This window comes from Macrotis lagotis, chromosome 1 (genome assembly GCF_037893015.1).
Source record: "Macrotis lagotis isolate mMagLag1 chromosome 1, bilby.v1.9.chrom.fasta, whole genome shotgun sequence".
In the NCBI taxonomy this organism is placed as follows: domain Eukaryota; kingdom Metazoa; phylum Chordata; class Mammalia; order Peramelemorphia; family Peramelidae; genus Macrotis; species Macrotis lagotis.
The window spans coordinates 846,013,123-846,038,179 of record NC_133658.1 but is presented as its reverse complement, the minus strand read 5'-3'; the positions used below and the strand labels follow the sequence as shown (position 1 = coordinate 846,038,179).

Below are 25,057 nucleotides of genomic sequence, written 5' to 3'. Positions count from 1 at the left end.
GGCTACACTGTGGGGCTTTTTAGCTCCAAAGTGGCACTTTGCATTTGTCATTATTACATTTTATTTTCTTATTTTTAGCCTATCCTATTAGGGTGCCAAAATATCTTTGAATTTTAACTATATTGTCCAAACTATTGGTTCTTTCTCCTCCATTTGTATTATCACTAAATTGGATAGTCATGTTAAATACATCTTTATCAAAGTCCTTAAGACAATGTTGGAGAGATTAGAGTCAAGGTAGTTATCTAAGGAATTTCACTAGAAACATCTCCCTAGGCTGATATTGTTCTTTTACTCACTGCCTTTTGGGCTTAGTAATTAAGTTCTGAATTCACCTAACTATATTAACATTATCTCTATATCTATCCATGGTCGCTATAAGGATATGGTAGCTGACTTTGTCAAATGCCTTTCTGAACTCTAGATGCACTATATCTATACTATTTTCCAATCAACCTGTTTATAAGCCTTTTCAAAAGAGAAGGACTGGGTTGAAAATATATACATATATATATATATATATATATTTTATATATATATATGTATATATATATATATATATATATATATATATGTATGTATTAGGTTTTTGCAAGGCAATGGGGTTAAGTGGCTTGCCCAAGGCCACACAGCTGGGTAATGATTAAGTGTCTGAGCTCAAATTTGAACTCAGGTACTCTTGACTCCAGGGTCAGTGTTCTATCCACTGCACCACCTAGCTGCCTCTGTTTTCTTCATTTTTAAAATCAGATTAACTAAAAGTTTATCTTGATATGGTGTGCCACCTAGCCACCCTGAAAATATTCTTAATAATATCATACTTGCTTTCAGTGATCACTGTTTCCCTTTCAAGGTATTCATGAACCATCCCTTTAAAACACACTCCAGAATGTTACCAGGAATTGAAACTCATTGGTCTAAGATGCAATGATTAGATTTTCATCTGGAAATATTTTCTTCCCTAACAGACTAGAGAATAAAGTAATCTTACTCAAGCCACATTTTGTTCCTAACAGACAAACCAGTTACATTTTAAGTGCATATAATTGGTGATCATATTATGTAGAGAGTTCATACCCTACAGATGGGAAACAGCAACTCTGGTGATCATCCTTTTTAAGAGTTAAAAAAAATCAATCCTTTCTGTCCTCCACATTGAAACTGCCTATTTCTTAGTCCCAAACAACTACTCTAGGTCATGACAGCTTCAGAAAAATGCTGCTTTCATATATACTTAGCTTTCTATATCTTACCTGCCAACCTACAGATCATTAGTCATTAGCAAGCTATCAACTAACTCCCCCATACAGCACCCAATAATAAGCAATACCCACAGCTCCCAGGTCACTCTGCCAAAGGGAGAAGCAAAGACAGTAATGCATAAGGGAATGGAACTGAAAATAAAACTGATTAAAGATGAAGAAGAGCGTGACTTAAAATATATTGTGAACATCAGATTCTTATAAAAGGCCATTTCCTTCTGTATTTTACAGTTGACAGAAAAGCATAACTAATAGCAAATCTGAGACTATTTCCAGCCCTCACACTCCTTTCCCCCCACTAAGATAAAGTTGCCATATTTTGCTAATAAGGTTTTCAAGTTTAGAATGTCTCTTCATTATCAAGCTCAGCTTTCCTTCTTTCAATGTGTCAGATAAAGGATGACAAGATCTAAAAGTTTGTGTTTGTAATTCTTGTCATGGAGTTTTAGTAATTTCTGCCAGTAACTCTTTGTGTTTAGTTCCTATTCTAGAAGCTTACCTAACAATGATACTTTCTTACATGGTGAAGAAAGATTCCCAGCCTGCACCAGCTCCCTGCTGCCGAGAATCCCAGTAGCTGGTGTTTGAACAGGTCCTTCCTCAGGCAGAAAGAACATTCTGCCTAGATTTATTTCTAGCACACTGAAAAAGTGCCAGGGTATTGCTAAATATGAGCTCGGTGAAAATCCCTATGTAAATTGTCTCTATAATTGCAATGCAATATATTGTGAGTTCTAAACTGTAATTGTTTGCTGACAATGTACATTAGCCATTCACAGCTTGTGTCAATGTGGTATCAAGGAATTAGGGCCTTGGAATCTTTAATGCCAGTTGAAATATCGCAAAACCAACTTTTGTAATAAAACCAATATTTCACAAGGGTAGGAGTCTGCCATCTTAGAAGTCTCTTAACTGCAAGGCTGTGCCATTGAGCTTGATAAAAAATTGCACTGAGACATTGGTTCTACTCCAAAGAAGGACATCTATAGTTATATATGTTAGGGAATGGAAGGGCATTTCATAGGTCATCCAAACCCTCATTCTATCCCATGGCAGGCTGTGACAGGAGGATTGTTATGGAATTTTAAGATGGAACAGTTAAAAAAAAGGAGACTCCATGTCCTGGTTTGGTTGCCCATTTAGAGACCACATGATATTTACCACCTGGAAGTTCTTTTTCAACTTCAGTTGTCCAACTTCAGTTCTTCCTATTATAATGTACTACCATTTCCTTTTGTTCCATTCTCATTTTAGTTTAGGGCACACAGATGGTCAATTTCTTTTGTAATACTCCTATTGTAATGCTCCTTCCAAGTTTAATTTTTGATTATGAGTAGGATCGATAAAAATGTCCGTGGTTCTAATCTTAGTTATCATAATGCCAGATGGCTATGCACCTTGTCCATATAAAAGCTTCCTTGACCCCAAGGACAACTAGATGGGAGTGAGGATCACTGAGTACATTTTCACCACTGAAGAAAAAATGAATAGCTTGAAATTTTTGTGCATGAAATAGATGTGTTCTGCACACTAGATCTGTTCTGTCTAGAGGACAAAATTAGGTATGATAAGTAGATCTTGATGAAAGGGTTTTTTCCCTTAAATCCTAACAATTATATTTGTCTAGTGCTGGCTGTCTTGGGAAGAGGTGGATTATTCATTATTGGAGGTCTCCAAGTGAAGGCTGGATGATGACTTGTCAGGATGTTACAATGTAGATATCTGCATAGTTGGCATGGATGAGAGACCTCTGAGGTCCCTTCTAATTCTGGATTTTCTGGTTCTTTGAAGCCCACTTCTTGTTGCCTGAGGGTTATTAGTTTTCTGCTTGAATATTTAATGGTGTCATCATCCCTTAGGTTTCTCTATGCTCACTTCTAGCACAGCTGAAGACCCCTAACCCTTCTAATTTTCCCACATCTCCACCTACTGAAATCTTATTCTTCAAGATTCCACTGAAGTGTAATAATCTCTCTGTGAATTGCCCTTGGCTTTCAAGTGGGAAATGATTTTTCCCTCCTCATACTTTACATAGTTTGTCATGTTTTTGTACATATTTTTATGTGCTTTTTGTATAATTTTGGATTATATAATTATTTGCATGTGTATGTGTTGAATTTCCCTGCTAGAATAAAATCCAAGTGGTAGGGGTTATGTTTTATTGAATAATATCATAGATTTAAATTTGTAAAGGACCTTAGAGGTCATTAAGCACAGCTTCTTCATTTTACAGAAGAGAAAATTGGAGCACATAGAAGTGACCTGCTCAGAGTCAGGAAGTGTCAAAGCTAAGACTCTAACTTGGTCAAGATTCCTAACTTGGTTGACTCTAACTTCTGTATTCCAAGAAATTTGATGTTCCTTCTACTGCTCCATATATTTATGTCTCTTCAGAATTTAGCAGAATGTTCTATACTCAGTAGTCATTTAGTAGATACTGAATCAAATTGTCTGAAACATATCTCTTGATAGTTTATTGTGTCTGTCTTATTTTACTTGTTCCCCCCAAATCTTTCCTGTACCTGCCTCTAATACCTAAGGGATGTGTATAGACACACATACCAGGGATACAAGATAGAACGTGATTGGTCCAGAGAACATTTCCAGATAATGTATTCTAGGAAAATTTGTGGAAGGAGAGAGCAATTTCAGTTGTCTTATGCTTTCACTTCCTGCCCTACAAACCCAAACTTTATAGTTCTGTCTTTATCATCATCATCTTCATTGCATCATCATTGTCTTTATTGTTAAGAGCTATAGTAGTGTTTTAAAGTTGGTGAATAGTTTTACATGTGTTATCTTATTTGGCCTTCACAACAACCCTGAGAAGTAGCTGCTATTATTCTCATTTTGAAGATAAGAAAACTGAGGAAGAGAGAGGTTAAGTGATTTGCTCAGGGTCACACAGCTAAGAAGCATCTTTAATAGCTTCCCCTAAGAGAATTGTTCAATTTTCTAGACTCCCTAGTAGGCCCTGAGACTTGTTACTATCATCTGTCCTTCTGCTTGAGGAGAGCCCTGTCAATGGGATTAAACCAGGCTTCAGAGCTGCACTTTCAGTAGATGCCAACAGAGGATGTCAAAGGGGCAGTGGAATCTGACGATCCTATGTATAGAGATTGTGGGTGGGTGTGTGGGAGGAAGAATATCACCGTTGAACTCTGGGCCAAGAGATACCTGCAAGGGTGCTAATGGAATTCTTGTAGTAGCTCATAGCTTTTCCCCTGAGAATCTGAGTTTCAAGGGGAGGCCCTGGGCAGGGACCTCAGAATGAGGCATCCAGAGGTAGAAAATCAGACAGCAGACTGGGAAGCCAAGAGAAATGGAAATAGGAGAAGAATTGGTTCCTGATTCTTTATACCTGTTGACTCTTCCTGCAACCTGAGGTAGTCAGGTCTCATTACATCCCACTTCTTCCATGTAGTCCTTCTTGACCAATAACAATTTTTTGGTGGAGGCACATTATGGAACGCCATAGTAGCTAGACAGTCAACCAGAAAACCTTGGTTGAGGGACAGGTAGGTAGCACAATGGATAGAGAACTGGCCCTGAAGTCAGGAAGACCTGAGTTCAAATTTGGTCTGAGACACTTAATAATTACCTGAGTGACCTTGGGTAAGTCACCTAACCCCATTGTCTTGCAAAAACTAAAAAAAAAAAAAAAGAAGAAGAAGACTTTAGGTCAAGTTTCTTCTCTGATAATACTGGCTTCATGACCCTAAACTTGTCAGTTAACCTCTCAATGTCCCAGATAACACTCTAAAATTCTAAATTGCTTTGGTGGATAAAGTTCTCTTCCCAGGGAGCTCCCTATATGAATGAGATCATAGATCCAGAGCAAATAATAATACCTGATATTTATATGAACATCAAACTTTGGAAAGATTTCACATGTATTTTCATATTTGATCCTTGGAACAATCCCGAGTTAGCTGCTTCAGGTATTATTATCTTGACTTTACTGATGAGGAAAGTAAGGTTCAGATAAACCAACTGACTTGTCTGGGGTTACGCAACTAAGAAGTACCCAAGTTGGGATCTGAAATAGGACTTTCTAATTGGCTTTCACCATTCTATCCATAAAGCTGACCTCACTCACACTTACCTTTCTGGTCTTTGAGCTCCCACAAGAGATTTTCTTGGGTAACTCACATCACATTTTCCTAGAGATTCAGAGTCCAAAGAGCCTGAGATTGGTCTCCTGTCTCAGGCAGAAATCTCCACTCCAGCTCCCTAACAGATGTTCATCTAGGCATTCAAGTCCTTGGTGATTTCATTTTCAAAACAAACAAGTTTACTTGTTTACTTGTAAGGGGAAAAAAGAAGGAAAAATAGGGGAAGAAGTAGATAAATGCAAGGGGAAAACAAGAAATCAATCATTCAAATTAAACCTCAAACTAGGGAAAGGGTTGACAATGGGAGGAAACTTTAGATGAGGAAAATGAGGGAGGGAAGGCAATGGAAATAAGGTTGCATCAAAGTAATTTAAGCAAAACTAAACAGAGGGACAAAATATTGACTTAAAAGAGTAAGGGGATTTAACATTTTCTTAAAAATTCATTTCCACTCTGATTTGTCTCTTTTTTCCTGCCTTCCAGGTTGACAGGCTTCCAGCTTCCTGCCCCCATTGTCAGCACAGGAGTGGTCCTATCTCTGTGGCTTGTGAGTGACTATGCCGTCAGTGCCCAAGGCTTTCACGCCAACTATGAAGGTAGGTTTCTTCTCATTTAGACTTTTTCTGGTCTCTCATCTAATCAACAATGGCAAGTCATGGCTTGATAGGTGCTTCCAATGGAAATGGGGAGGCTGGCGTTGCCCATAAGTCAAAGGAATTCTAACATAGTGGCTGCAGCCAGTCTTCCTTTACTGACTATGTCTTCTTGGTTGATAGAAGTTAGTGAACACCATCTGTGCCACCATCATTCTTCAAGTTCTCTTGAGTTTCTACTGGAAACCTTTCCTAGAACTCCTTAATTTTAGTTCCTTTCTTTTGTTTTGATTATTTCCAATTTATCCAGTTTGTAACTTGTTTATATGTAATTGCTTGTATGTTGTCTTCCCTCCAATTAGACTGTGAGCTCCTTGAGAACAGACTTTTTCTTTCTTTATTTGATAAACAATGTTCCTGCCACATAGTAATTGCTTAGTAAAGATTTACCAATTGCCATTGTGTGGATACCAATGGAACACTCAGTCTATCCATAACAAGAAGGCATTCTAAAAAAGAATATTAGCCATTAGCATGATTCTCTTCCCCTTTTTCTTAGAAACATGAAGTATGAAAGTCTAGGTTTTTAAACAAAATCTATGAGGTGGGACTCTGGGAGTCATCACATCCCTACCTCTGCCCAGCTGCTCATGGCATCACTAGGCTACCCATTCCTTAGCTGTGAACCTTGGGAGATGATTAGGCAGATGTCAGAAGGTTAACTGTTGGCCAATGGTACAAGCTTGTAGGAATGTGATGGTGAATCCTACCTGTTCAAAACTCCTTATCTTTGGGAATCAGTGAATCTCTGGGTCAAGGATATAGTATGTCAAGGGAATAGGAATTTAAAAGGACATGCCTATGCAAAAAGATCCCAAATGCCTTTGGGAAGAACCAGGCAGAATGATCCACAGACATGGCTTAGTGTTCCTGATATTATCTAACAAAGGAAAAAGAGGAGTCAAGGAGCTTGGGTTGAATCCTTCTTCTTGTGCTTTTCTTTATGACCTTGGGCAAGTCACTGAATCTCCCTGAGTCTCAGTTTCCTCATCTGTAAAATGAGGGAGTTGGACTAGACATACTGAGATCCCTCTGAACTCCAGATCTATGATCCTATTGCAGAGCATATATGATCCTATTGCAGAGCAAATACACACACTTCTCAGTCTTGACCTACTGAGCCTGGTCATTCTCCTTGGACCAGTTGGATGAAATTCTATTGGGCTAGTCTTTTAAGGACTATAATTTCCTGATCACCCAGAACTCACTGATCATCCTGACCACATTTTCTGCCTAGAAACATCCCCAGACTTCTGGTTAAATGAGACATCTACAGAAGCAACATCACATTATGAGTCTTAGTGGCATGTAGCCTATTAAAAAATGAACTGTAAGAAGAGACTGAATGAGTTAAACATCCTTGAGGAGGAGCCTTAGGGCATGGAGACGGAATATGGCTTTTTCCTGAAAGCTGAAGTTGGCTTCTTTTCTTCCCTCCCAGGGCCCTGAGTCAGCACACCCTCCCCTTCTCTGGGCTCATGTTCATAGAATAAGAGGAGTCTCCTGGCCTCCTTCAAATGGATTACCTCAGGTCTTTGTGGAATGAGTTGTTCAGAGTATTAAGTGACCTGACTGAGGTCACATAACTAGTAAATGTTTGAGACTGGATATGAAGTAAAATTTTCCTGGTTTGATGCCTAGAACTCTGTCCACTGTGCTACCTATCTCAAAGGTTTGGGCCCAGTCCTAGAACTCTCTGGCTATTGATAACTTTTTGGTCCTCTCTGTATGTGTGGATTAATTTGTATTCATCTCAACATTTATCATTCTCAATGAATATTTTGTTCCTTTTTATGTTTTTTAATACATTTTCCCAAAATTCATTTTAAAAAAAATTTGAATTTCAAATTTTCTTTCTCCCTCCAGTACGTCCCCCACTTATTGCGAAGGCAAGTAATATGATGTCAAGTTTATATATGAAGTCATACAAAACATATTTTCATATTAGCTACATTGCAAAAAAAAGCAAGGAAAATAAAGTGAAAAAATATACTTCATTCTGCACTTGGAGATCATCAGTTCTCTGAAAGTGAATATTATTTTTCATTATGAGTCTTTTGGAACTGTCATATAAACCCCAATGATACCTTCCTGTCATGTCATCATAACAAAGAATTGGCTCTACCATTTATTTGTAGTCTGTGTGATTTGGGATATATCATTTATCCTCTCTGGTTATAAGTCCTCATCTATGAAAAGAGAGGATTGGACTATTGGCTGACTTCTAGCTTTAAATTTGTGATTTTGTGATCCCTAGGTTCTCCAAGGCTGTGACTAAAGAGCATAACCTCAGATAGGTTCTGCCAATTTGGAAAGACTTTGAATTAAGAACTAAGAATGACTGTTCTCCAAGAACCAGTCTAGCTAACGTCACAGAATCTCATCACCCAATGAACCACAGGGAGATGGATTTTTGAGCCATGGAAACTCTTGAATCCTATTAGTTAAGTTCAAAATCATGAGTTCCCTGGGAGAAAGTGATCAGGTCATCTTAGAGTTTATGAGCGTAATCTGAGGTACACTTGAAATTCTGAAAAGTTGATTTCAAAGAATCCAGAGAAAAGCAAGATAGACTGTCAAGATCTAACATTCTAAGTTGACCCCTAAGATGAGTGAGAAATTCTCAGGACTGAAATTTTAAGACAAAACAGATTCTTATAAAGAAGGGGCTGTGATCTGCATCCATGAAAGAAATATTTACCAGAGCAAATTACTGATCCTTGCCGTACATTCACTTTGGCCTTTCCCTCCATAACAGTGATCTGTTTAAGACTGAGAAATGGAAAAAAAAAACATTTCTTACCTCTCTGCCTCTTGGAACCCTAGTTCCCTTTAAGGCTCAATTCAGGTGTTACCGTCTATAAGAAACCCCTTTTGATTCCCCTGAGTTTTAATTTTCTAGAAATTTCTTTGTATCTTCTTTGTGTGCCGATTTTATATTTACCCATCTGTGCATGAGCTGATTTCTTTCATATGGAAGATAAGCTCTTTGAGGGTAGAGACGATATCATTTTTCTTGGTCTTTGGATCTCCAGTTCTTGAGGAAAATAAGAGGATGTGGAGTTGAAATGTAGTAGAGCAATCAGATATATAAAGTTATTTGCAAAGCTTAAAATACTATGTAATAAATATGATATAATATATAACTTAGTAATATAATACAATACAATAATAAAAACATAATGAAAAGTTTATAGAATATTGGCTTAGATTTTGTTATTCTATTGATCTAGGGGACAGTGAAAGAGAGGGAATAAAAAGGACTCCTGCCAGCATGATTGACCAAGCCAAAGTGCAGAGGGGTTTCTCTGAGATATGGTTTTCCAGTTACTCTCTGACTGATATGGAATGTGGAAGTCATTTGCTCATACTATCTGTGGCTTCCTTTTCAATTGGCATTGTCATATAGAATACATCTTGGGAGATCTACCTAGCCAAAGTCATCCAAAGTGCTTATACCCAGAGACACGCAGCCACCAAAGCTAAGGGGTCCAGAATTACAACTCACCTACCAAGATTGTTGGCAGTGACTGGACCACAGTGAGGAGGGTCTCCATGCATCTTCCTAAGAGGGAAGAATAACTCAGGGCATTCCTTGGAAAGGCAGAGAGATTGCAGGATGATGTCCAAGTAGGATTGCTTTAAAGAAAACTGACACATCCTTTACTCTCTAAGCCCCAAAGAAGACCAGTTCTGAGGTTAGTCTTGGGGGACCTTAACAACATCGGGCCTTTGACAAAGCTCAGTCCTGGAAGCAGCAGAGAGCTTCGTTTTTCTTGTGGGAAATGTGCTTCTCTCAGCAGTGAAAAAACAGGGTCAGGTTTGATGCTGCCTTTATTGGGATGTGAGGGACACCTCACATAATACTGCATGCATCTGTGTGCTTCATCTTCCCCAGATCCTGTCTTTCAGGAAAGGGAAATCCAAGCCTCTCACTTATCCACACAATAATGTGCAGCTCTCCTTCCATCCCTACCTATTCAACCTATGTCCTGATTAAAGTCAGGGACCGGTTATGTGATTCTTCAGAAAATTAACATTTTTCCTTCTTTTTTTCTTAATGGGTTTCTGGTCCCCTACAGACCTTGGTTTACAAGAGAAAAGCATCCAGGAGGACCCTGGTGAGGGAGTCAGCTTTTGCTCCATTCTGACCACATGCCTTTGCTATAAGGTGACCAGGCTATGCTCCTAAATGTGAATTTCTTGTCTCTCCTGACAGTGGGACATACAAGTTATCTCTTAAGAGCCTTTCTTCCTCCTTGTACTTTTCCACTCTTCTTCCTTCTCACTTTCTCTCTCCTCTTTGGATCACCTTTCCTTTATTCCTTTTATTTCCTTCTACCTTTATCTCAGCTTCCCATTCCACACTCCTTTCTTCTCCCCACTTTCTTTCCTTAGTCAGAATCATATATATTTTCCTGTCCTATGAGGAAAATCTTCTGGAGACTGGCCACGCTGGTCTTTTTTATTTGCTTCTTTTTCTTTCTATCTTTGGTTACCTAGCTCCTCCCCGACCCTTTCCTGCCTTGAAATCTCCTCTAAGCCTACTGAGGACTTGGCTCTCTGGCCCAGATTCATTGTAGCCTTAAGAACCATGTTTTGGCTTGTGTCCTGCCCTGAGGGGCTTTTAAACAGAGGGAGGGTTTAATCTGGCAAAAAAAATCTTTTAGAGGCAAAGGATGTCTTCTGCTCTGGGGTTACTACTCCTCACCAAAGTAATTTCTTAGGAGGATGCCTTCAACTTCAATTCTTAGGGATCTTTCCTTGAGACAAAGTATCAACCAAATTCTACTAAGATTCTAAGTCATTGTTCTCTTGTGTTCCTCTGGCACCCCTCTGCTTTTCTATGCCCCTCTCCTCCCAAATAGCTTGTGGTCTATTTTCTATTTGCATTTTAATAGTGGATTCTTACCTAACAAAAAGCCTTTAGGGTAAAGAAACCAAGTAAAATTACAGACTGTCAAAGAGGACATTTTGTGACCTTTTTTTTTTTCAGTAATTTTCCAATCACACTGTGGGTACAGCTGCCTGTAAAGTACCATTTATGCTCCCTCATCTCATCAAGGAGTAAGGAATGCCAGTGAGATTATTGACTTTGCAGATTTAAAGTAGGGTGAATGTTGAAGGGCCTATCAATCTGCTTTATGAAATTTCTCCTATCCTTCAGGAATTCCCCCAACTCTTACCCACCCAGAATGAGTAACATGAATGAGCATGGGCTGCTAATATCATTACTTTTAATGTTAGATTTGTACATTCTTCCCCCAGAAGGCTCATTTTCTTCAGCCAGAGTATTTTGTCTATTGCTGCTGCCAGGTGAGCAGGGGTGCCAGGGCTGTGGCCTTGTTTGCCATTGTGCTGTCATACTTTACTTGTAGGCATGGTTACCAGAGAAGGAGACTGCTTTGCCTCTCCATTATCCTATTTTTATCCAGAATAGCAGGCTTTATTAAATTAGCTAAGCATACAACATCACATTCATTCAGTCTGGTATTCTAAAAGATGCATTTGTAGAACAAGATGAAGGGAAATAGACCCCCTAGCTACAATCACTAACCTCACTAATTCTTAACTGTGTTAAGTTTGTTCTAATCAGTAATCCTATTCTTAAAAAAAGACCAAAGTTGCTACTACAATAGGCCATTTTAAAACTACTTTTAAACTCTGGAGAAGTCCCTTAGCCTTTAAAGGAAAACAGTTCAGGTCCTACCTGTGACGCATATGAACATGGGCAAACTGTTTAACTCTCAGTATCTTTGTAATTCTTGAAAACTCTAAGATATATATTAGTCACCATTTGCATCAGAGGATAATTGCCATATTCCCTACACTTATTTTTTGATTGCCATTTTATTATATTTTTCCAATTACATATTATGCTAGTTTTCCAACATTCATCTACTTACTCCCTTACCACCCCCCTCTCCTCAGTGGCAAATAGTCTAGTGAAAGTTTTCCATGTACATTTATGTTTAACATGTTCACATATTAGTCATTTTTATGTATGAGGAATTAGAACTAAGGGGAAAAGAAAGAAAACCAAGGGATAGGAAGGAAACAAATTAAGAGAAATTTTCTGAAAAGTGAACATAGTATTTATTCAGATTCTATGGTTTTGGTATTTTGTTTTGTTTTCTTTGACTGGATATGGATGGTGCTGCCCATAACAGGCCTCCTAGGGTTGTTCTAGATCTCTGAACTGCTGAGAAGCACTGCAATCATCATAACCGATCAATTCATAATGTTGTTAACGGGTACAATGTTCTCTTGGTTCTGCTTCCTTTGCTCAGCATCAGTTTGTGTAATTCTTTCCTTACTTCTCTAAAGCCCAGCCATTCATGGTTTTTTATAGTACAATAGTATTCCATAACACTGATATACCATAACTTGTTCAACCATTCTCCAAATGATGGGCGACACTTCAATTTCCAATTCTTTGCCACTACAAAAAGAACTGCTACAAATATTTTTAAACATATGGAATTTTTCCATTATTTATGATTTCTGCTGGATATAGGCTTAGTATGGGAATGGTGGGATCAAAGGGTATGATGTTTTATTGCTCTTTGGGCATAGTTCCATATTGCTGTCCAGAATGGTTGGATCACAACCCTCCAACATTGATTGTTTTCCCTTTTTGTCATCTTAGCCAATGTGATATGTGTGAAGTGGTACTTCATAGTTGTTTTAATTTGCATTTTTCTAATCAATAATTATTTAATCTTTACACTTATGAAATCTTAATTCTGGACAAAAATACCTGCCAAATCCAAAAGAACAAAAAACTAAGCTCCAATGGCAGGAATTCTAGGGTAGGATGATGAGAAAGAAGTTTCTTTTATTATTATTATTATTATAAGAGAAAGGAATGAGGGCTCATAGAATCAAAAGGAGTCCAGAGAGGACAAGGATCATAGGGATTTTTTAAACAATCCAAATTCTCTTCATGCAGTTGTTTAATTGGGACATATAGTAAATTAAAGACAGAACTCAGACCTGGGTCCCCTGACTTCAAATCTGGAGTTCTTTCCCCTACATCATTATGGATAACAATCATCCCTCAGCCAGCCTGCCAGCTGTTTTGTCTATGTCAGGTAACCCTGAAATTCCTGCTCCTGGTTAGTAAGACTTAGTTAGGTAGCCTAGGCCAAAATCCTGGCACCTTTGCTCACCTGGAGAGCTGTAGCTTGGGATTTACAATTATTAGTCTCTTGAGAGAATTCAACCATGTCTTAGGGGTCAGGAAAAATCTTGAGGTACAAGGATTTTATTGCTAGGATTTAGATTTGAACTCTCCTTTGATGCCAGGAGAAAATCATGATACGGCTTTAAAAAATGCTATTCATTCATCCAATTGCTTAGGTAGGATGAAGGGAGGAAGTGTGGTCTAGCTTTCAGCATAATTCCCCAGGTTCTTTTCCTTCTTGGTGAGGCTGCTGGTTTGATCCCTCTGGGAGACCAAAAATGAGATCTAGGCCTGAACTTGAACTGAATCCCCTCTCTGGCCTCAGATTGAATTCCCATCCTGACCCCAGATTGAACTTTCTCTATGGCCCCAACATTAGTTATCTATCTTTCCCTAGAGTGAGCATTGATCCTATAAGAAATCTCAAAAATATGTATCTGTGGCTTCAAGGGTTTTGAATAAGAGAATACAGGTGGTTCAGTACAGCTTCTCTTCAGCAGTGCAAAACAATTCAAAGAAAAATCCCTGTAGAACATCAACAGTTTCATGTCTACTAAGTGTTTGTGGGAGGGAGGAGGGGCAAGGATCCTAGGTAGGTCCTGAGTGGACCTTGGGAAATATATTTGGAGTTCCCCCTTCCCCCCAAGGCTTCTGTCTACTCTTGTCCCTGATCATTGACTTTGGGGCCAGACAATTTGGAATATAATATCAGCTCCCAGCATGTGGCCTGGTTAGGCAAATCATTCACAGTGGAAGCAGTTCTCTGTGGCCACTTTACAAGTATCCATTTAGCCACTGATTGAAATGAGAATGGAAATGGAGTGTGCAGAAGGAGCTCCTCTGAAGCCAACCTCTGCACTATATTAGTAGTTAATGTTAGAGGACACAATTTTTCAATTGTTTTCTGGCTCCCTCTTTTCATCTTTGTGTTTCTCTTCTCTCTCTCTTTATCTATTTCTTTCTTTCTTTGCCTCTCCTTTTCCCCCATAATTCTTTTTCACATTTGTTCATCCTTTCTCTTTCCCTTTCTCCTCTTACTTTCCTCTCCTCTCATTCTTTCCTCATTGTATTTTATTTTTTGCCTTCTACTCTCTTACTCTCCACTCCTTTCTCTTACTTCCACTTCCATCTCCTCTTGTCTTCCTTTTGAGTTCCTCCCTTTCTCTCATACCCCATCCTTTTCCTTTGCTATTCCCTCCTTTCTTCCATTCTCTATTCTTAGACTCCTTCCTTCCTCTTCCATTTCCCTCTCTCTCTTTCTTTCCCTTTCCCCTCTTTCTTCCCCCTTCCTTTTTTCTTTTTCTCCATTCTCTCCTTCCCTCTGTCTCCCTCCCTCTGTCTCCTCCTTCTTCCTTCATCCCTATCCCTCCCTTCCTGTCTCCCTTTTTCTCCATTTCTCCATCTCCTCTCTCTCTCTCTCTCTCTCTCGCTCTCTCTCTCTCTCTCGCGCTCTCTCGCTCTCGCTCTCGCTCTCTCTCGCTCTCGCTCTCGCTCTCTCTCGCTCTCGCTCTCGCTCTCTCTCGCTCTCCCCGAACTCCAGGCATGGACAAGGGGAAGATTCCTGGTCATCAGTCTGGGCTTATGAATCTAACTTGTTTTCCAACAGATGTGTCCTATCTAGAACCAACTATTCTTTATGAGTTAAAGTCATAGAAATAACTTCCATCCAGTTTCACAGAGGAAAAAAAAAGGTTTAGGGTCTGAAAGAAAATTCCCCTTTGAAGAGAAGTGTAGATTGACAGCCTGCCTTAAAACTGAGGTTTTCTTTTGGTAAAATCCATGAAATATTCTTGGAAAACCGAACATTCTAAAGGATATATCCTCTGTGTGAATCGATAACATTAATCCAGCTCAAATTCATTCATTCAAAATATGGCTCAACACATTTTGGAAAACTGTGTGACAGAGTGAAAAGAATACTGTACTAACTAGATCCTAACTCCCTTCTGACACTTGCTAACTGTGTGCCCCTGGGCAAATTTTTGAGTATCTCTAAGCCTTAATTTCTCAATCTAAAAATGGAGAAGCAATCAATATATATCACTAAGCATTTAAGTGCATAGTATGTGTTCTAGTGTTCTTCTCATAGGACTTGACCAGGTCAGAAAACGGTATAATGATCACTTTCCTTTAACTAAATAAGGTTGGAGTAGCATTTCTTTCTGAAATTCACTAAAATGCTATACTGTTCCTATTTACAACTTTACCCATATTAAATTTTATTTTTTTAAATTTGGACCATCCTACCTTGTCAAGATATTTCAAGATCCAGGTTCTGTCATTCAGTATGCTGAGTCCTCAGCAAATTAGGCATGCATACTTTCTATGCCTTCAGTCAAGTCAGTGATAGTGTTACTCAGTCAAAATGTCAATAACATAATACCAAGGACAGATCCCTGAGGCATTCCAAAAACAAACCTTTTTCTATGCTTATACTGACCATTGTTTAGGTCTGGTCATTTAGCTAGCTCCAGATTTAACCAACTTGAGTATCAGTTTGCCCATGCTTCTTCATGCTGTGTACAAGGAAAATATTGGACACTTTGTTAAAATACTGAAGGGGGGGAATGGAGGGAGGGAAGGAAGAAGGAAGGAAGGAAGGAAGGAAGGAAGGAAGGAAGGAAGGAAGGAAGGAAGGAAGGAAGGAAGGAATGGAGAAGGAATAAGGAAGGAAAAAATAGAACATTTAGGCAAGAAGAAAGAAAGGAAATAAAGAAGGAACAAAATTAAAAGGTTAGTTTGGCAGGAATCATTTTGAATGAAACCAAGTTGGCTCCTAGTCATCATTGCTTTTATTTCTAGTTGCTCACAAACCATCCCTTTAATTATCTATATCAGAACTTTGCCAGGAATAAGAATGAGTCTTTCTGTCCTATTGTTTCAAAACTCCAACCTCTTTTTCTTTTTAAAAATTTTCTGTCTTTAGTTGCACCTCCATTGTTCACCATGATTTTTAAAGATCACTGACAATAGGTCATCTGTCCACTTGCAATTTATTTCTGTACCCTGGTATATAGTTCATCTGAGTCTAGTGGTTTGAGTTTATTGAAAGTAATCTCCTAAAATATACTCCCTTAGCTTCACTATTAATTTCCTATCAGCCATTTCTGTGGGATCCTTCCTTGTCTGAAGACAATTCTCCTTGGGAGATAAAAGCAATGTAATAGTTATGTAGTTCTTCCTTTTGATAAACTCTCCCTTCATATCTCCTATAGGAGCTCCATTCTTCCTTTGAATTTCCTTTTAGCCCCAATGTAGTAGAGATTCTTTTAATTATTTTTAGCATTTATCACTAGCTTCAGCTAGGTGTGAGCATTTAGTGCTCCTAACACTAACTTTTAAGATTGTGATATTCCTTTGTACTCATGTTTCAATACCTACCTTTGCACTTCCATACATTTATTTAAATATTTTTAAACTTGTTAACAAGTTTCCTGTGTGCTCATATTAGTCTCCTTAAATAGCTCTCCCTTTTCTTCCCTATCAAAATGTGTTTTGTTTATGAACTCAAAATTCAATTCTTGAGAGCTACCGATTAATCTTGGACCAGTTGAACCTTTATAATCTTAAGACATGGAAATATAACTATAATTTCTCTGAACTCTTTTTCATTTATTCTCTTAAATTCTTGGCTTCATATTGAATGATACCTAGTTTTTCACTGCTTTTTATTTTCTAAACTCTTCAGATGATCTTATCTCTTTCCCTAGGTCTCAATCATTTCTTCTTTAAGAACCAATCCTTTCTTGGTGATCATAATTCAGTTTGAAATATTGATGCCTGTTGCATCACCTACCTCTACCTTTTAAGTGATGCAATATACTTAAATTTTTCATTTGCCTTAATCTTCTTTATTACTTTTGGCATAGGAAAAGTATCAGAGGTCCAAATTGTTGAAGTTTTCTGCCACTGCTATATCATGTCTCCATCTTAAATTTGTAATCTCTATTTGCTTTATGTGAATTTTTCTGGTCTGGTGATCTGTAATATATTTCCACATGAAAGACTATTTTTCTCTTTATGTCTCACTCAAAGATCTTTCATGAATTTCATCACATTAGTATTTGTTTATCTTCCTTATATAAAATTGCATCTTACTGTCTCCTTGTTTTATTCTGTTCTTATAAAAATAATATACTTAACCTTCCTCTAGTCCTATTCCAGTCATGAATCCCATCCTACCAAATATCAGTGAAAGCTATTAAGTTGAATTTGTTTCCTTGTGCTAGTTTCTCTAGTTTATTTTGTTTATTACCTACTTTGTGAATTTGTATCTAGGGATCTGATACCATGAATTGATTGCATTCCCATATCTCTTCTTAAATCATTGTATCTAGGAGTAATTGGTCCTCTCTACTGAAGCTCCTCTTCCTCTGTTATAGCTGCTATTCTCTGCTAACTTAGCCCTGTTCCCCTTCACTCAAATCTAATTCATGTGCTTGTCATGGCGTCATTTCCCCTTATGTCATGGTCCTCTTCAAGAACAAAGGACAAACATCATTATTCTCTGTGATATTTTGCTTGTCAGAGATACAAATAGTTTTTTTTCTACCTCCATTTTCACTTTAAAGTTAACTTCTTTAGGGGGCAGCTAGGTGGCACAGTGGATAGGGCACCGGCCCTGGAGTCAGGAGTACCTGAGTTTAAATCTGGCCTCAGACACTTAATAATTACCTAGTGGTGTGGCCTTGGGCAAGCCACTTAACCCTGTTGCCTTGGGGGAAAAGTTAACTTCTTTAGAATTATTGGTTGAAGAAACCAGGAATAATTAATCTAGAAAAGAAATGAACATGATAGGCATCATATATATATATATATATATATTTCAAGGATAGAAGATGGTTTAGATTGACTACAGAGGCTGAATTAGAAATAATGGGTAGATGCTGGAGAAAGTCAAATTAAGACTGAATAAGCATATAATATCCTAATAATTTGAACTAGGCCAAAGTGGAATTGCCTGCATCGGTCGTCATGAGCTCTCTCTCACTAAAGAAAAGCTGAATGGTCATTCATCAGATATATTGTTGAGCAGATTCTTGTGTTGGTTCAGGTTGGATTAAATGACCTTCAAGGAAGTCCTATTCAAATGTTAGCAATGATTACTCTTAATATTCAGATTTTGTGATTCTGTCTCCAGGCAAATATATTTTGACTACCCAACACAAGGTACATTCTGTCACTGCTGAAAATCCTATCAATCTTATATTTTAATCTGTAGCCCAGAAATTGAAATCCTCTTCTTTTACCATCTTAACACAATGTTCATTTCCCAAATCTTCCTTTCTTTTTTGAAGCACCTGATTTCAATCAACAGCAGTGATGAAAAAATATCATCAGGTTTTTAGCATAAAATAAGGAAAAACAAGTTAATGATTAGAAATATGTCAAAGTGCAATGGGCCTCCTGTCATTCCAGAAAGTGAATCTTTCTCTGAAGGTTTTCAAACAGAGACTGCATGAATGACTGAAAAATTTCATTTACTTTAATGATGAACATGTACTCACCATGTGATATGTTGTGTCCTGCCTATACAAAAACAAAAATAAAAAGCATCCCTTCCCTCAAGGACATTCCAGTCTACTAGGAGAATTCACCATGCCCACAGATAAGTAAACTTAAAAGTTTATAAAAATAAATGCAAATTTATTTGGAAGAAAGCACTAATATCCAGGGAAAAGGCTAGTACAAGAAGTGGAACTCAAACAAAGCCTTAAATACAGGTAGGTATTCAAAGAGATAAGAGTAAAGATGAAGGGCATGCCAGAGAAAGGTGTGGAGGTGGGAAATAGAATATTTGAGGTGGGAAATGGCAAGCAATAGAGGGCTTATAGATGAGTCATGTGAAATCTATCCGGAAAGATAGGTTGGAGTCAAATTGTGAAGGGCTTTAAATGTCTAACGGAGAAGTTTGTACTTTATTCTAGAACCCGATAACTTTTTGTACAGGGTAGTGATATGATTAGATCTAGGCTTAAGAATATTAGTTTGACACTGTGTAGAGAGCAGCCAAGTGGTACAGTGGATAAAGCCCAGGTCTGTAGTCAAGAACTGAGTTCAAATTCAGCCTCATACATTTACTAGCTGTATGACCATGAGCAAGTCACTTGACCCTTTTTGCATCAGTTTCCTCATCTGTAAAACCCTAAATAAGATCATGAAGAGTCAGATATCACTGAAATGACTGAATAGCAAAAAGAGGATGGACTGAAGAAGGGAGACACTGGTGGCAAGGAGACCAGTTAGAAGTATGGTTGAGAGATACTAAGGGTCTAAACTGAGAACATCATAGTATAGTTACCTGATCCCAGTTGAGTGTGACTAGAGACTATTCAGATCCCTTCCTGCTCTAAGATTCTATGGTTGATTGATTAATAATTCATTCACAAATTAAATGAACTTTACTTGAATGATCAAGGTATGTTTGCAGGTTGACCTTTTGAGGGGTCTTGGTTTTTTGACATTGACCATTGAAGAGGATGCAACATGGTTCAGTGAGAGGATAAGACCATATGTTTACAAAATAAGGAAACTGAAACCCAGAGAGACTAAGCAAATATTTCAGTGTCACAAGGTAGAAATTATCTGAGGCAAGATTTGAATGCAGTATCTTTCTGCAATCTCTTCAATATACTTTGTTGCTCCTATGTTGACTCTGGAATCAGAGGACTTGGATTCAAATATATCTTTGATGCTTCTTACCTATGTGAATTTGAACAAATCATTTCCTGCCCAGTTCTAGATTTAAGATTCCATAATACTGGGTAGTGGAGTAGAATTGTGGATAGCGTACAGGCCCTGGAGTCTGGAGGCCTGAGTTCAAATCCAGCCTCAAACACTTAATAATTGCCTAGCTTTGTGACCTTGGGAAAGTCACTTAACCCAATTGCCTGGCAAAAACAAAACAAAAAAAAAAGATTCCATAATGTTCACCATTAGCTTTTTGCTTCTGCTTTGCCCTGAGATTCTAATTTACATCACATGATCCTTCTTGTGTCCGTGCTTTTCTCCCATGCCTTTTCCACTGTGCTTCTCTGGACAAATTTCCCATCACTCATGTTGGGTGGCTTTGTATAAAGACTTGATTCATTACCTCTACCCAGCAAGCTGAATGTTTCTCTTCATGGCCCAGCTCCCATCTCTTCCCCTCTCATAGCGACTCTGCAGGCTGAATACCAGTGATTGGATCGTTTGTAATAACAGCATCTCAGTAAAATGAGATAATCCCTGGAGATGTAGTTTTTGGTTCAGGGCAAGGCATTGGTGTTTTAATCATGGCTACAAAATCCCATGGAAATGATGGGACACTTTTCACCCAAAGTGGAATGTTCAAATAAATTTTGCCTTTGCCTCCAGCTAGTACCATCCACTTAATGGTCGGAAAGCAAAGCTATACATTCTATAAATGAGTATTTCTTGCCCAAAACTATATTTCAGTTTATCAAAATATCCACATTCTCTACTAAAGACTTCTTTACCCTCTATAATTTCAGTTCAGTTGTTCTGGATGGCCACAGTAAACAGAACCAGGAATGGGAGAAATAGGATACATGAGAAAGGAGTCCATATGTAAATTAATGGACATGAAGAAATTAGTACCACAAATAGTGAAAGTTTGGGGATTTGGGGAACATTTGTCATAAATAGAGTAGTGATAAGAAAATACTACTCTATATTTTATTGAACCCAAGAGCAATGGGGATAGTGGAGGTTAAATTGCAGATTACCATTTGTTTATACCTTCACTTAAACGCCCTAATACACTGGTCCTAGAAAAGGTGCCAGAATACTCCTTACTGCTACTTCCATATTTCCCCTTTTGCAACCATATATCAACAACTTCTCTTCATTTGAAGCTCAGAGTATCAAGATTTTCCACCCAGTTCAGATTTATGGCAGCTGTTCTCTACTGTCCCAAGTCAACCTTCATCATTTCTTAAGGAGCTCAGCACCTGATTTCCTTACCTGTTCTTTTCTTACTAGGAGACTTCATCATCCATGTTGATGCTCCTTTAAAATTCCTAAACTCCTAAACAATTCCTTGATCTCCTTGAATTTCATGATCTACTACTTCACTCTGCTTCAAATAAGCATAGGTTATTCATGCCTTAGATCTCACCATTACCCAGAAGTGTTTCATTTCCCTGATTAAAAATACTGACATTTTTCTCTCTGACCATAACCTCCCATCTTTCCATTTACCCCAATGCTCACCCTTCCTAAATACATTATTTGCCCTCACTGAAACTTCTGGTCCCTCTACCCATGAAATAATTTCTCAGATCATTACCCTTGCTCTGACTTCATTGCCTTCCCTTTTCAGTCTTGACTCCATAGTAAGCTGTCTTAACTCTTAACTGTCCTCTTCTCTTAAATCACTTGATTCCCTTTTATAATGCCACTTATATCTTTTCAGATTTCAGCTTTAAATTACCTAATATCTGCTTCCTTCACTTCTACTCATAAACTGATGGATATAGCAGATGAAAATCAACTATGTTGTTTTAAAATATTTTACATCAATCGGGCCCTCACTGCAGCAAGACAAACCTTTTCTTTCTCCCAAGTTGAGTTTTTCATTCCTTATGAAAGCTTTTTCAAACCTTTTCTTCTTTCTCTAAGGCTCCTATCCCTCATCTTCCTCAGTCTTCCTCAGATGACAGAACTCTAGTTTAATTTTGCATAGTAGGGGTTTTTGTTTAAGGCAATGGAGTTAAGTGACTTGCCCAAGGTCACACAGATAGGCAATTATTAAGTGCCTGAGGCTGGATTTGAATTCATGTCCTCTTGATTCCAGGGCTGGTGCTCTATCCACTGTGCCACCTAACTTCCCCCATCTGGTTTTATTTTACTGAGAAAATTGAAACTATTCAATATGAACTCCCTCTTCTCCCTTCTTTCCTTTCTGACATCATCTTCACCCTCTTTATGATTAAGTGACTCTTTTCCTTGTCAAGGACTCTCCTTCTGTGTGTGTGGCTTTAATACTATCCTCTTCCATCTTCTCTAGAAGTTGATAGTCTCCATCATGCCTCCCCTCTAATCTTGAGCCCCTTGAATCTATTGGTTCTCTCCCTTCTGCCTTCAAACATGTCTTCCCGACTCTTAAAAAATCTCCCACTTCTTTAACTGTGAATATTACACTAAAGAACCTGTCTTTGGACCTCTTCTTGCTTTTCTCTGCCTTCTCTCTTGATGACCTAATCAACTCATGTGGATTTAAGCATCATCTCTATGCCAAGAACTCCCAAATCTATATAATTTGTTTTAGTTTCTTCTCCAAACTTTAATCACACACTGCCCATTGCTATTTTAAATTCTATATCCCAGAGGCATCTCAAACTTAACATATCCAAAACAGAACTCATTATCTCCACCCCAAACCAGCTCCTTTTCCAAATTTTCCTATTTTATAAAAAGCACCATCTTTCCAATATTTCAGAGAATTCTGACTCTTTACTTTTCTCACCTCACTTATCCATTCAAATTCAGATCTTATTGTTTCTATCTCAATGACATCATTAAAATCATCAAAATCATCATCATCATTGCAAACAGTAGTAATATAGTAAATGCTTAAAATGTATAAAGTGCCTATATTATTTGATCTTCTCAATAACCCTGATATATAGATGCTATTTCAATACTCATTTTTATATATGAGGAAACTGAAGGTCACGCAGCTAATAAATATCTGAGACTGAATTTAGCTCAGTTCTTCCTGTCTAGGACTTGCTCTAGTGCACCACTTAGCTTCTCTCTAGCTATAAAGCGACTGTCTTAGTTTAGACCGGTATCATCTCTCCCCAGATTGCTGCAAAACCATTCAAAATGATTTCCCTGCCTCACATTTTTCATGACTCCAATACCCTTCTCTCTACTTCAGTTTTTCCTTTACATTCCTTTGAAGTAGGTCTGATCATGTCACTTTCCTATTCAGTAAACTCCCATGACTCCCTATTGTCACTCAGATCAATGATAACCTTTGTTGATCTTTTATGAAAGTCCTGTACAACATGGTCCTGAGCTCTCTCTATCTTTATAGGACATAATTCTCCATCCTACATTCGATATCCAAACCAAATTGACTTTCCTTCTGTTCTCCATCCATGCCACTGTTTTCCATCTCTGTCCTTTTACACTAGCCATCCCTCATGCCCTTCTCACCCCTACCTCCTCTTCATTCAGGATGCAACTTGAATGCAAGTTTACTGATCTCCCCATCTACTAGTGCCCTTTTCCCTTCCTTAAAAACCTTATATTTAATTATTTTGTCTTTTTAGATTTATTCTATGTCCTTGTTACCTTCCCTATTAGAATGTAGGCTGTTTGTGAGTAGGGATTATTTTATCCTTTGTCTTTATATTTCAATTCTAACACCATGCTTGGCACTGAAATGTAAAGGACACACTAGGGCTATAAGAAGATTGGAGAGTTTATGCTAGATAAAGGAAGAAATGGAAGGGGGATTTCTGGGATAGCTGTCTTCAAATATTTAGGAACAGAGGATCATAGATTTAGAGCTAGAAAAGCCCTTCAAGGGTAATTTGAAAAGTTGATATCTGGAAAAAAATTTGATGTCCTCTACTTGGCCCTAGAATACAGAATTGTTAGTGATGGGTAGGAGCTGCAGAGGCAAATTTTACTTGAATATAGGAAGGGAAAAAACATTAACAATTAGATTTGTACAAATAGAGAATAGGCTGTATCTGATAGTCACTATTCCATGACTAGGAACATTCAAACAAAAGCTAGATGAGAATGTGTTGGGGATGGTTATAGAGAGGATTCTTGGCAAGGTCAACATGACCACAGAAGCACTTGGAAAGTCTAGTGATTCTGTGACTTTCTGTCATGGTGGGCAGCTTGATAGAGGGGGAACTACACTACGTCTGGAATTTAAGGTCTCTAGGTTCGACTACCTGAGGGAATTTGGACAAATGGCTAAAACTCTTGTCTCATTGTTGGGCTACATGAACTGGAAGGATCCTTCTACCTCAAATCTGTGATTTTCAACAAAGTCTGCAATAACAAATATTGACTGAACAGTATCACATTTGATGATCTATCAATCAATTAAAAACATTTATTAAACACTTACTATATGCTAAAGATTGGAAGAAACATGGAAGATGCCTTGGTCATTATGCTTTATTTGGGAGATCACATGTAAATAACAAGGGAAATACAAGATATACAGAATAGGTTGAGAGACAGCATCAGGGAGGATAGCACTAGTTACTGAGGGAATCAGGAAAAGCCCCAATTATCCTTTGAGGTGGACAGGACAGATTTTATCATACCCATCTTGTACACAAGGAAATCAAGGAATTCAGACTCCAATTCTGGTATTCTTCTATTGACACTAGGTTATCTTTTCTCAAATGTGGTTAATGTAACTATTCTAAGATCCACACTGTTTTATGTACCAGCTATAAGCTTGAAATCAGGCAGATTCCCCCATGTGAGGAAATCAGAAAGCTAGGACAGCAGGACTGGACTCAGTTGAGGCAAATGATTCAGGCATAGACAAGGACAAGGAGAATCTGTGTGAACAACAATGAGGAGGCCAATCTAGATAGCAAGAAATGTATAGTTATGTTCAGAAATACTGGGTAGTGCTTCATAACCATGGAAAAACCATCTTGTGAGACTAGGAGTCAGTTTTTTATTAGAATAAGACTATGTACATAATAGGCACTAATTGTTTATTGGTTCAACTTCAATTGCAATGACTAGATGGTGGAATGGTAAGAGGGAGGAGAGATTGAAGCAATGCAATACATTGAGTTAGAATTCTAGGAGAAAGCAGAAATTGCCTGTGGCATTTTCAGAAAGCTC

General features: G+C 38.0%; 1 protein-coding gene across 1 annotated transcript in view; it reads left to right on the top strand.

The window, feature by feature from the left end:
- LOC141508074 (CUB and sushi domain-containing protein 2-like) overlaps positions 1-25,057 on the top strand; it is a 312,588-nt gene that overhangs the window by 104,610 nt on the left and 182,921 nt on the right. The window contains exon 3 of the mRNA XM_074216368.1: positions 5,861-5,973. Within this exon, the coding sequence (XP_074072469.1) occupies positions 5,861-5,973 (113 nt within the window). The remainder of the gene's footprint in view (positions 1-5,860; positions 5,974-25,057) is intronic.